Below are 13,224 nucleotides of genomic sequence, written 5' to 3' on the forward strand. Positions count from 1 at the left end.
GGAACACTACTACACTGTTAGGGGGGATGTTAATTGGTGCTGCCACTATGGAAACAAATATGAATGTTCCTTTAAAAAATGAAAAGATAGAATTACTATATTGTTTAGGAATCCCACTCCTGGGTATACATTCAAAGAAAGTAAAAACTAATTTAAACAATATATGTACCTCAAAGTTCATAGTTGCATTATTTACAATACCCAAGGTATTATTTGCAATACCCAAGGTAAATATCCACTTTATCTAAGTGGATAAATGGATAATGGATAAAGTGGATAATGGACAAAGGATACAGAAGATGTGGTATACCATGAAATATTACTCAATTATAAAGAAACAAAAAATTGCCATGGATAGAACTGGAGGGTATTTTACTTAGTGAAATAAATCAGACAGAGAACGACAAATACTGTTTATACACTTATATGTTGAATTTAAGAAATAAATTAAAGAAATTGACATAACAAAACAGAAACAGACTCAAACATAGAGAAATAACTAATGGTTACCAACAGGAAGAGGGAATAGGTGAGTGACAAGATAGGAGTAGGGGATTAAGAGGTACAATTTACTATGCAAAAAGTAAGTAAGATTCAAATATACGTTGTACAGTGCAGGGAATATAGCTGATATTTTATAATAACTCTACATGGAATATAATCTATGAAAATATTGACTTTATGTTGTATACTTGAAAATCATTTATATTTTAATAGAAAAATCTTAGAGACATTTTTATGATCAAGATTATTTAGCATTTTACTTTGTAAAAAAATACTTTGATTCTCTGAAACTTTTTTCTATTATTTTATTAAATAAGATGTTGAAAGGGAGTTATTGAAGTGCATGTACAATTTCCTGACAAAGTTTAGTTTAGCTTTTGCTTTTAGATGAATCAGAAATGAAATCAAGAAACATTAAAAGTGATTTTGTTTAGAGCTACAGGAATTAAAATATAAACAGTGAAAAAATGTTCAGGATCGGAACAGCTTTTCTTGAGGAGAAATTTTATAGGACAATTAAGAACATATAATGTATTCTGACACTAGAATGGACTTTGTTACAAATTATGAAGTTTATATTTGAGTGGTATTTTAGAGAAAAAGATTTGTTAATAGTCTCATTATTACTGTGTACCCATGGTAAAAAAAAAAAAACAACAAACTCTTAGAATTCTGGAATAATTAAAATAGAGTAGATAATGGTAAACACTCAACTTTTCTAAGTTTTGGGACCTGATGTACAGCTTGGTAACTATAGTTAACAACACTGTATCATATACTCAGAAGTTGCTAAGAAAATAGATCTTAAATGTTGCCATTCCTAAGAAGAAAAAAAAATAATGTGTAGTTTGTGTAGTCGTAAAAGGTATGCAAGAAGAAAAAAGTCATTATGTGAAGTGCTGGAGGAGGAAATGACAATCCACTCCAGTATTCTTGCCTGGAAAATCCCATGGACAGAGGGGCCTGGTGGGCTGCAGTCCTCGGAGTCACAGAGTCAGACACGATTGAGCGACAGATTACAGCACACGATGGAGGTGTTAACTAACCTTACTGTGGTAATCATTTCACAAAATATTTGTGTATCAAAGTATAGTGTATTTCTCTTGTATGTTAATCATATCTCAATAAAGCTGGAAAAAATTAATTTCTTTGAAACTGTGACAAAAATAAGATGCTTGGTTTCCTTAGCAAGAGTTTATTTAACTTTATTTATTCAACAGTTATCCATAGCCCCTGGGTGTGCTGATTTTCTTCTTAGAAACCTGCTAAACCTCTGAAATGGGTCAGTGTGGTCTAGGCACTCAGTTGTCTTCTCCAGAGGTGGTCTTTCATAGCACAACTGTTTTAGCAACTAGAGGATCTGAGCCTTACTCAGCAACTGACAGGAACTTGGTAATCCCTGAAGTTCTTACAATTGACTCTCCTGTAGGATTTGTGAAGAGTTATTTACAAAGTTTCAGTTATTCATGTCAAACAACTCAAACTCTCAGCATAGGAGTGGAGTGGGAGAAGGAAGAAATGGGAGTTTGAGCTGAAGTGACTAGGTCTTGCTCAAGAGAGAAAGTAATATTCTTTCCTGGATTCCATAAATGCACACTAAAATTTTCATATACTTTATGCAATTACAACCTTAATGATTTCTTGGACTTCCTGAGGAATAAACCTGAGTGATATACAGGTTAAAATAAAAATTTTGTAATAGAATAATAACGATTCATCAATCAACTGTTTTCCCCCCGCTTCTTCCATAAAGGACTTCCCTGGTAGCTCAGACGGTAAAGCGTCTGCCTGCAATGTGGGAGACCCGGGTTCAATCCCTGAGTCTGGAAGATCCCCTGGAGAAGGAAAAGGCAACCCACTCCAGTACTCTTGCCTGGAAAATTCCATAGATGGAAGAGCGTGGTAGGCTACAGTCGGTGGGGTCGCGAAGAGTCGGACACGACTGAGCGACATCACTTTCACTTTCTTCTATAAAAGGGCAACAGGTGGAGAATACTGTCATTTTTTTCTTACAGTATAATCTGGCTTCAAAGAACTTTAAAATAAATTTTACATGCTTTTTTTGCTTTTGACTTTTACAAATGCTAATTATTGTTGAATAAATAAACTTATGGCATCTAGTTTAGTGTCCTTGGATATTAAGGAGAAATCTCTGAAACATGTCTTCGTTTTGATTTGTAGAGTTGAGTACTTCAGTTGTTCTTATGAATAAACTTTCATACTTGTAAGTTATTACTATGAATCAAATCATAGTAATCAAACCAAATCATTTTATGCAAATGAACTGTATGTAACAAACTAACAAATGAAACATGCTACAATATTGTTCAGCCAGCCTAAGATATTGTAGGTAAATATGAGCAAACATTTATAAAACCACTAGATGGCATTCATTCACTGCAATTTTGGCCAAATACAGCCTTTAAAGCTTTATCATGATATGCAGGATTAGGAACAAGTATTATCCCTTATTTGATGATATTTTTCTATCATTTAACGCAATGACAGAGTTCAATTTTACCTTTTCCTGTATGCTTTAAATCAAGTCAACAAGCACTGAAAATCTTCATTAAAGGATTCGTCCTTGAGAGAAGATTTGAAAACCATCTTCACTGTAGTGGTAATGTATTTACTTAAAACATTTAGAAGAAAATGTGCACAGTATGTCACTTAATTTTGTTTTATTTCATTGCTTTATTAATTCATTTGGATATTTCTCACATAGCTAGTTCTCTAAAGGTTATAAAAATATAGAGTCACATTTCATAATATTCTAGAAGGCGTTAATCTTTAGAATTAGTGTTTATGAAAATTGGAGGTCAAGAGCTCTTGAGTCACAAAAAGTCCTTTCTATTGTACAGCTTAAAAATGCATGAGAAATAGTGCTTCTAAGTACATTGAGAACAAAAACGGTCTTTGGTGTTAAAAAATTATGATTTAGTCTTGCCTGTGTGTGTGCTCAGTCACTAAGTTGTGTCCAACTCTTTATGACCCCATGGACTGTAGCCAGCCAGGCTCCTCTGTCCATGGAATTCTTTTTTTTTTTTTTTTTTTAGTTTTTTAGTTTTTAAATTTTAAAATCTTTTGGCAAGAATACTGGAGTCGGTTGCCATTTCATCCTCCAGGATATCTTCTCGCCCCACCCCCGGCCCCCGCCCCCCGCCCCCAGGGATTGCTTCCTGATCTTTTGTGTCTCTTGCATAGACAGGTGGGTTCTTTACCACTGAGCTACCTGGGAAGCCCCATGACTTAATATTAGAAATAAATAGATCATGGAGCAAAAACTCCCAAACTCCACACTTTGACTAAATGGGTGAGAGAACATATTTATCAATCAATAAAAATCAACCATATTTGTAAAAGATCTAGGTTAATAATAGCAACATAAAATCCAGCACTTACCTGTTCTAATATGTTTTGAAGCCTCTCTATTTCACAGTCTATTACAAATTTCTTCTCTTGTCTTCTGTCAAGTTCTTCTAAAAGTTGCCTGTAGTTGACATCATTAAAATTTTCCACACATATAGCGCTGACGTGCCAACCATTTTGTCCTGCTTTTTCCATAATAGCTTGAAGAATCGAGTATCCTAGTGGGGAAAAAATTCAGAGTGGTTACTAAAAACATGCCCTTAAATAATTTATGCAGGCACGGATTCTACATCAATATTTTTATATTAAAAAATGAATTATTAGAAATTAAAACATATGAGTGGTTATTTCTGAATCATTCAATTTTCCTAACTTTGCATGTGTGTGTGCAAAGTTGCTTCAGTCACGTTCAACTCTTTGCAACCCTATGTACTGTAGCCCACAAGGCTCCTCTAAACATGGGATTCTCCAGGCAAGAATACTGGAGTGGGTTGCCATGCCCTCCTCCAGGGGATCTTCCTGACTCATGGATAGAACCCTCATCTCCTGTGGCTCCTGCATTGCAGGCAGAGTCTTTTACCTCTGAGCTGCCAAGGAAGCCTCTTTAATTTCTTTACTCAAGACAAAGACATGCCTTAAAAATATTGCCTGAAATGAAGTAACAACATCATACCTTGAGTAAGCACTTCCCTCTACCGAATAAACATTCCTTAAAAATATTGCTTGAATGAAGTATCAAATCATATCTTGAAAAGGTTCTTAAAATTCTTCTACCAAAGACATTGCTTTGGAGACATTTTTGATGAGATAAACTTAAAACAAAATCTAGTAACCTCTGTAGTCAAGAAAAATTTCCAAAATCTTTGCTAATTTTACTCACTCAACAGAATTAATTTTGAACATCTGTATTGACTCTCCTTTTAAACAAATAATAACATTTTGGTGTTCAACTGTGGAAGATAAGTTATGAAATAAACATTACAAAAGTATTGAAGACCAATTATTAAAAGTGGAGGAAGCATTATTTAACTCTTCCTGTCTTGGCAGGGGAATTAAGTGGATTGAGGGGGAATTGAATGAAAACCAGGTGAAGGAATGACCTCTCAAGCTCATAATCTAGTAGAGGAAAAAAACATTCAATTTAAAGAAATGCAACTTAGTTTAAAACTGTAATGATTGCTGCATGCAAGGAAAGGTTTTGGCCCAAGGGAAAATTTGGTTAAATCTGCCTTGATGAGACAAGGGAAAATGCCCTGAGAAGAAACAATTTGAATTGGGTCTTGAAGGTTAAGAAGGTACCTCTAAGATTGCTGAGGAAAGAGTGTTTATTAGCTGGAGACAGCCTTCCAGGGGGTGGAACTGTCTTTACTCTGTTCTTGATCCAGATCTCTCTCCATATAGAGGAGAAGTATGGGTCTTAATATCTTGGTAAAGGAAGAAGGGGCAGACTCAAGAAACCAGCCTTTAGAATATTTCTTCATGTTAATATTGCCTTGGAATCTTGCCTTTTCCAGCTCTCAGTTTTGAAGTGGAATGTGTAAAGAAAAAACAACAACAACAACAAAAAACTTTGAATCCATGTGTAGCATTTGGCATAAGCTTTTTTGTTGTTCAGTCACTCAGTGTTTTCTGACTTTTTGGGACCACATGGACTGCAGCACACGAGGCTTCCCTTTCCATAAGAAACTCCAGGACCTTGCTCAAATTCGTGTTCATCAAGTCAATAATGCCATCTAACCATCTCATCCTTTGTTGTCCCATTCTCTTCTAGCCTTTAATCTTTCCCAGCATCAGTGTCTTTTCCAATGAGTCAGGTCTTCACATCAGGTGGCCAGGGTATTGGAGCTTCAGCTTCAGCATAAGTCCTTCCAATGATGTTTAGGACTGATTTCCTTTAGAATGGACTGGTTGGATCTCCTTGCAAATCTCCTTGAGAATACTCTTAAGAGTATTCTCCAACACCACAGTTCAAAAACATCAAATATTCAATGCTCAGCTTTCTTTGTGGTGCAACTCTCAAATCAGTTCAGGACTACTGGAAAAATCATAGCTTTGACGATACACAACTTTGTTGGCAAAGTAATGTCTCTGCTTTTTAATATGCTCTCTAGGTGTGTCATACTTTTTCTTCTAAGGAGCAAGCGTCTTTTAAGTTCATGGCTGCAGTCACCATCTGCAATGATTTTGGAGCCCCATAAAATAAAGTTTGCCACTGTTTCCATTGTTTCCCCATCAATTTGCCATGAAGTGATGGGACCAGATGCCGTGCTCTTCACTTTTTGAATGTTGAGTTTTAAGCAATCTTTTCCACTCTCCTCTTCCACTTTTATCAAAAAGCTCTTTAGTTCCTCTTCACTTTCTACCATAAGGGTGGTGTCATCTGGATATCTGAAGTTATTGAAATTTCTCCCAACAAACGTGATTCCACCTTGTGCTTCTACCATCCCACCATTTCACATGATGTCCTCTGCATATAAGTTAAATAAGCAAGGCGACAATATACAGCCTTGAAATACTCCTTTCCCAATTTGGAACCAGTCCTTTGTTCCATGTCTGGTTCTAACTGTTGCTTCTTGACCTGCATACTGGTTTCTCAGGAGGCAAGTAAGGTGGTACTTATGCTTCTTAAAGGTAAGCATAAGCCTTTAAAAAGGTATAATTCTTATTTGAGCTCATTCTATGCCAGTTATAGTTTCTTATAATTTATTCCCCCCTTGCTCCCTAAAAAGCATCACTATGAAAAATCTAGTGAAGGTGATGGAATTCCAGCTGAGCTATTTCAAATCCTAAAAGATGATGCTTTGAAAGTGCTGCACTCAATATGCTAGCAAACTTGGAAAACTCATCATTGGCCACAGGATTGGAAAAGGTCAGTTTTCATCCCAAAGAAAGGCAATGCCAAAGAATTTTCAGACTACCAAAAAATTGCACTCATCTCACACACTAGCAAAGGAATGCTCAAAGTTCTCCAAGAGAGGCTTCAACAGTATGTGAACCGAGAACTTCCAGATGTTCAAGATGGATTTAGAAAAGGCAGAGGAACAAAAGATCTAATTACCAAAATTTATTTGATCATAGAAAAAGCAAGAGAATTCCAAAAAACTTCTACATCTGCTTCATTGAATACACTGAAGTCTTGGACTGTGTGGATCATAAAAAAATGGAAAATTCTGAAAGTGATGGGAATACCAGACCACCTTACTTGCCTCCTGAGAAACCTGTACGTAGGTCAAGAAGCAATATTTCGAACTGTATGTGGGATAATAGACTGGTTCCAAATTGGGAATGGAGTACATCAAGGGTGTATATTGTCAGCTTGCTTATTTAACTTATATGCAAGTACATTATGTGAAATGTTGTGCTTGATGAGGTACAAGGTGGAATGAAGATTGCAGGAAGAAAAGTCAATAATCTCTGATATGCAGATGACACCACCCTGATGGCAGAATGTGAAGAGGAACTAAAGAGCCTCTTGGTCAAAGTGAAACAGGAGAGTGATAAAGATGGCTTAAAACTCAACATTAAAAAAAGTGGCATCTGGTCCCATCATTTCATGGCAAATCGATGAGGAACCAATTGAAACAGTGACAGACTTTATTTTGGCCCCAAATCATTGCAGATGGTCGCTGTAGCAATGAAGTTTCACGATTCTTGTTCCTTAGAAGAAAAGCTATGACAAACCTAGATAGCATATGAAAAAGAAGAGATAAAGTCTGTATAGTAAAAGCTATGAGTTTTCTAGTAGTGATATGTATGTGAGAGTTGGATCATAGATAAAATTGATGCTTTTATTTTTAATTTTTTAATATAAATTTATTTATTTAATTGTTAATTATTTACAATATTGTATTGGTTTTGCCATACATCAACATGAATCCACCACAGGTACACACGTGTTCGCCATCCTGAACCCCCCTCTCTTCTCCCTCCCGTACCATCCCTCTGGGTCGTCCCAGTGCTTTTAAACTGTGCTGTTGGAGAGTCTTCTGCAAGGAAATCAAGCCAGTCAATCTTAAAGGAAATCAGTCCTGAATATTCATTGGAAAGACTGATGCTGAAGCTAAAGGCCCAATACTTTGGCCAATAGATGGTCCCCAGAAGAAACTCACTCATTGGAAAAGACCCTGTGGCTGGGAAAGACTGAAGGCAGGAGTAAGGGCAACAGTGGATGAGATGGATGGCATCACCGACTCAATGGACATGAGCTTCAAGGGGGCTCTGTGTGTTGGTGATGGACAGGGAAGCCTCATGTGCTGCAGTCCATGAATTCAAAAAGAGTTGGACACTACTGAGTAACTGATCTTGCTTCCTGTAGTTAGATTGAAGAGCTGGGGAGTTTAAAAGTGAAGACTTAAAATGAGTACAAAGCATTTTTTGGATAAAATCACCTTTTCTCAGTTTTCTAATTTTTATACGAGTCTCTCAGATTTAAGGATTTTGATTTTTGAGTATATTTTCTACAAACCAGAGCTTCAAACATTAGAGATGTTCAAGTAATGTCAACACATGGAATTGATGATGAGATCATATTTGAAATATGAATTACCTGATATCCTACAAAAATGAAATACTGTGGCAGTGAGGATTTATTTTTATCTACATGAAAAAAAAATCCCAAAGAGGAAGTTAGAGGGCATGTTGATTACTATATAATTATTTTAGTATATCTATTGCTCCAGGTAGTCTTTCTTTTTGTAATGTATGCCTCTAATTATCCTTTCAAATCTTACCTAGATTCCCTCCTTCCCTGCCCCTAATCAAGTACTCTTTCCCTTGTTTCCTACCTTATGCATATGCAACATGAAGATTTGTGTCCTGCCTTAATGAAATCAAACAGGACTTGAGGGATCTTCCTGGATTCAAAAGTCCCTCAGAGTCCCTCATTTCTGATTTTTAGAGAAAGGCTTTGAGTCTTCTAGGCCTTCCCTGAGTTCCAAAGAGTGGACTCATTTAAAATTACTACAATTAGGAAAGTGAGGGAACACAAGTGAAGCAAACCCAAATGGTCTTGCAGGAAACAGAAATCTCAAAAGGACTTAAAAGAAAAAAAAAAAAATCAGGAGCCATTGCGAATTGACATTCTTGACCAATACATAATGCTCTAAGTAAATAATAAAATGTCTCAACTATTGTTTTTGCTCTCTGTAGAATAAGAGTTAAGACAGTGGCAGTAAGTCTGCAATTGAGATCTGTGGGAAGCTAAAATTACAAAGCCCCCTTTCCTTCTCTTTACTCTTCTTGCTTTTAAGAACTTTGCACCCTGGCCAGCCAGCATGATGGAACTGTGGACAGCCATCTCCTATCTTCTCTGGAGGGCAGTGCCCAAGATCAATAGACTTTTCTCTGCTGAAAGCTCTGATTTTTCTTTTTGTTTGGCCTCACTAGGCATCTAGCACACAAACTTGGTTTAGACATTAGTGTACATATTCATTCCTTATTTATTCTGCTACTGGGATTTCTTCTCTGATATGGCTTTCCATCTTTGGCTGCAAAGAATACAATCAATCTGATTTGGGGATTGACCATCTGGTGATGTACATGTGTAGAAACTTGTCTTGTGTTGTTGGAAGAGGGTGTTTACTATGACCAATGTGTTTTCTTGGCAAAACTCTATTAGCCTTTGCCCTGCTTCATTCTGTACTCCAAGGCCAAAATTGCCTGTTACTCCCCGTGTTTCTTGACTTCTTACTTTTGCATTCCAGTCCCCTATAATGAAAAGGACATCTTTTTTGGATGTTAGTTCTAGAAGGTCTTGTAGGTCTTCATAGAACCGCTCAACTTCAGCTTCTTCAGCATTACTCATCAGGGCATAGACTTGGATCACTGATATTGAATGGTTTGCCTTGGAAACCAACAGAGATCATTCTGCTATTTTTGAGCTTGCATCCAAGTACTGTATTTCAGATTCTTTTGTTTATGATGATGGCTACTTCATTTATTCTAAGAGATTCTTGCCCACAGTAGTAGATATAATGGTCATCTGAGTTAAATTCACCCATTCAGTCCATTATAGTTCGCTGATTTCTAAAATGTCGACGTTCCATCTTGCCATCTCCTATTTGACCACTTCCAATTTGCCTCGATTCATGGACCTAATATTTCAGGTTTCTATGCAGCATTGTTCTTTACAGCATAGTACTTTACTTCCATCACCATTCACATCCACAACTGGGTATTGTTTTTGCTTTGGCTTTTGTCTCTTCATTCCTTTTGGAGTTATTTCTCCACTGATCTCCAATAGCATATTGGGCACCTATGGATCTGGGGAGTTCGTCTTTCAGTGTTCTATCTTTCTTCATTTCAATGTTGTTCATGAGGTTCTTAAGGCAAGAATACTGAAGTGACTTGCCATTCCCTTCTCCAGTGGACCACGTTTTGTCAGAACTCTCCACCGTGACCTGTCTGTCTTGGGTGGCCCTACATGGCATGGCTCATAGTTTCATTGAGTTAGACAAGGCTGTGGTCCATGTGATTAGATTGGTTAGTTTTCTGTTATTGTGGTTTTCAGTCTGTCTGCTCTCTGATGGAGAAGGATAAGAGGCTTATGGGAACTTCCTGATGGGAGAGACTGACTGAGGGGGAAACCGCGTCTTGTTCTTATGGGCGTCACTATGCTCAGTAAAATTTTAATCCAATTTTCTGTTGAAAGGTGGGACTGTGTTCCCTCCCTGTTATTTTCCTGAGACCAAACTATGGTGGAGGTAATGGAGATAATGGCGACCTTCTTCAAAAGGTCCCATACATGCACTGCTACACTCAGTGTCCCCAACCCTGCAGCAGGCCACCAATCCACGCCTCTGCTGGAGATTCCTGGACAATCACAGGCAAGCCAGGGTCGGTCTCTTGTGGGGCCACTGCTCCTTTTTCCTGAGTCCTTGTGTGCACACATTCTGCTTGTGACCTCCAAGCATCTATTTCTTCAGTCCTGTGTAAGTTCTGGCAGCTCTATTGTGGGGTTAATTGGACCTGCTCCAAGAGGGCTTATGCCATACACAAGTCTGTTGAACCCAGAGCCTCTATCCCTGTGGCAGGCTACTGCTGACCCATACCTCCACAGGAGACACTCAAACACAGTTTTGTTTCAGTCTCTGTAGGATCTTTGGGTCCTGGTGTGCACAAGGTTTGTTTGAGCTCCCTGAGCATCTCTGGCACCTATGGCGCTTGATTCTAAATGTGATTTCGCCCCTCCTGTGGTCTTGCTGGGGCTTCTACTTTGCCTTTGGACATGGGGTAGCCATTGCTCCAGTGCCTACCAATCTGAACTTACTGTGGATCAGATCATGAACTCCTCATTGTCAAATTCAGACTTAAATTGAAGAAAGTAAGGAAAACCACTAGATCATTCAGGTAGGACCTAAATCAAATCCCTTAAGATTATACAGTGGAAGTGACAAATGATTTCAAGAGATTAGATCTGATAGAGTTCCTGAAGAACTATGGACAGAGGTCTGTGACACTGTACAGAAGGCAGAGATCAAGACCATTCCCAAGAAAAACAAAATGCAAAAGGACAAAATGGTTGTCTGAGGAGGCCTTACTAATAACTAAGAAAAGAAGAGAAATGAAAGGCAAAGGAGAAAGGGAAAGATGTACCCGTTTGAATGTAGCATTACAAAGAATAGTAAGGAGAGATAAGAAAGCCTTCCTCAGTGATCAATGCAAAGAAGTAGAGGAAAACAACAGAATGGGAAAAAAAATGCAGATTTCTTCAAGCAAATTAGACATACCGCAAGAATATTTCATGCAAAGATGTGTACAACAAAGTACAGAAACAGTATGGAGCTAACAGAAGCAGAAGATATTAAGAAGAGGTGGCAAGAATACATAGAAGAACTGTACAAAAAAGATCTTCATGACCCAGGTAATCATGATGGTATGACCACTCACCAAGAGCCATACATTCTGGAATGCAAAGTGGGCCTTAGGAAGCATCGCTATGAACAAAGTTAATGAAAGTGATGGAGTTCCAGTTGAGCTATTTCAAATCCTGAAAGATGATGCTGTGAAAGTGTTGCACTCAACATGCCAGCAAATTTGGGAAACTCAGCAGTGGCCACAGGACTGGAAAAGGTCAGGTTTCATTTCAATCCCAAAGAAAGGCAATGAGAAAGAAGGTTAAATCTACTACACAGTTACATGCATCTCACATGCCAGCAAAGTAATGCTCAAAATTCTCCAAGCCAGGCATACATTGTACATGAACTGTGAACTTCCAGATGTTCAAGCTGGATTTAGAAAGGCAGAGGAACCAGGGATCAAATTGCCAACATCAGTTGGATTATCAAAAAAGCAAGAGAGTTTCAAAAATATGTTTACTTCTGTTTTATTGACTATGCCAAAACCTTTGACGTGTGGATGACAATAAACTGTGGAAAATTCTTAAAGAGATGGAAATTCTTAAAGAGATCAGCTGGCCTGCCTCTTGAAAAATCTGTATGCAGGTCGGGAAGCAACAGTTAGAACTGGACATGGAACAACAGACTGGTTCCAAACTGGGAAAGGAGTACATCAAGGTTGTTTATTGTCACCCTGCTTATTTAACTTATATGCAGAATACATCATGAAAAATGCCAGGCTGGATGAAGCACAAGCTGGAATCAAGATTGCTGGGAGAAATATCAATAACCTCAAATATGCAGATGACACCACCCTTATGGCAGAAAGGGAAGAAGAACTAAAGAGCCTCTTGATGAAATTGAAAGAGGAGAGTGAAAATGTTGGCTTAAAATCAACATTCAGTAATCTAAGATCATGGCATCTGGTCCCATTACTTCATGGCAAATAGACAGAAAAACAGTGGAAACAGTGACAGACTTTACTTTTTTGGGCTCCAAAGTCACTGCAGATGGTGACTGCACACATGAAATTAAAAGACCCTTGCTCCTTGGAAGAAAAGTTATGACCAACCTAGAAAGAGCATTAAAAAGCGGAGACATTACTTTGCCAACAAAGAACTGTCTAGTTAAAGCTAAAGTTTATCCAGTAATCATGTATGGATGTGAGAGTTGGACTATATAGAAAGCTGAGCACCATAGATTTGATGATTTTGAACTGTGGTGTTGGAGAAGACTCTTGAGAATCCCTCAGATTGCAAGAAGATCAAACCAGTCCATCCTAAAGGAAATCAGTCCTGTATATTCATTGGAAGGACTGATGCCGAAGCTGAAACTCCAGTTGAAATAGCTCAACTGGAACTCCATCACTTTCATTAACTTTGTTCATAGCGATGCTTCCTAAGGCCCACTTTGCATTCCAGAATGTATGGCTCTTGGTGAGTGGTCATACCATCATGATTACCTGGGTCATGAAGATCTTTTTTGTACAGTTCTTCTATGTATTCTTGCCACCTCT

General features: G+C 37.8%; 1 protein-coding gene across 10 annotated transcripts in view; it reads right to left on the minus strand.

Moving 5' to 3' along the window:
- Window positions 1–13,224, minus strand: part of GRIA4 (glutamate ionotropic receptor AMPA type subunit 4) — a 668,265-nt gene that overhangs the window by 202,806 nt on the left and 452,235 nt on the right. For all 10 annotated transcript variants that reach the window (XM_027979123.3, XM_060399629.1, XM_027979122.3 and 7 more), the window contains one exon: window positions 3,907–4,091. In XM_027979123.3, coding sequence (XP_027834924.1) covers window positions 3,907–4,091 — 185 coding nt within the window. The remainder of the gene's footprint in view (window positions 1–3,906; window positions 4,092–13,224) is intronic.

The sequence above is a fragment of the Ovis aries genome, chromosome 15 (assembly GCF_016772045.2).
Source record: "Ovis aries strain OAR_USU_Benz2616 breed Rambouillet chromosome 15, ARS-UI_Ramb_v3.0, whole genome shotgun sequence".
Lineage (NCBI taxonomy): Eukaryota > Metazoa > Chordata > Mammalia > Artiodactyla > Bovidae > Ovis > Ovis aries.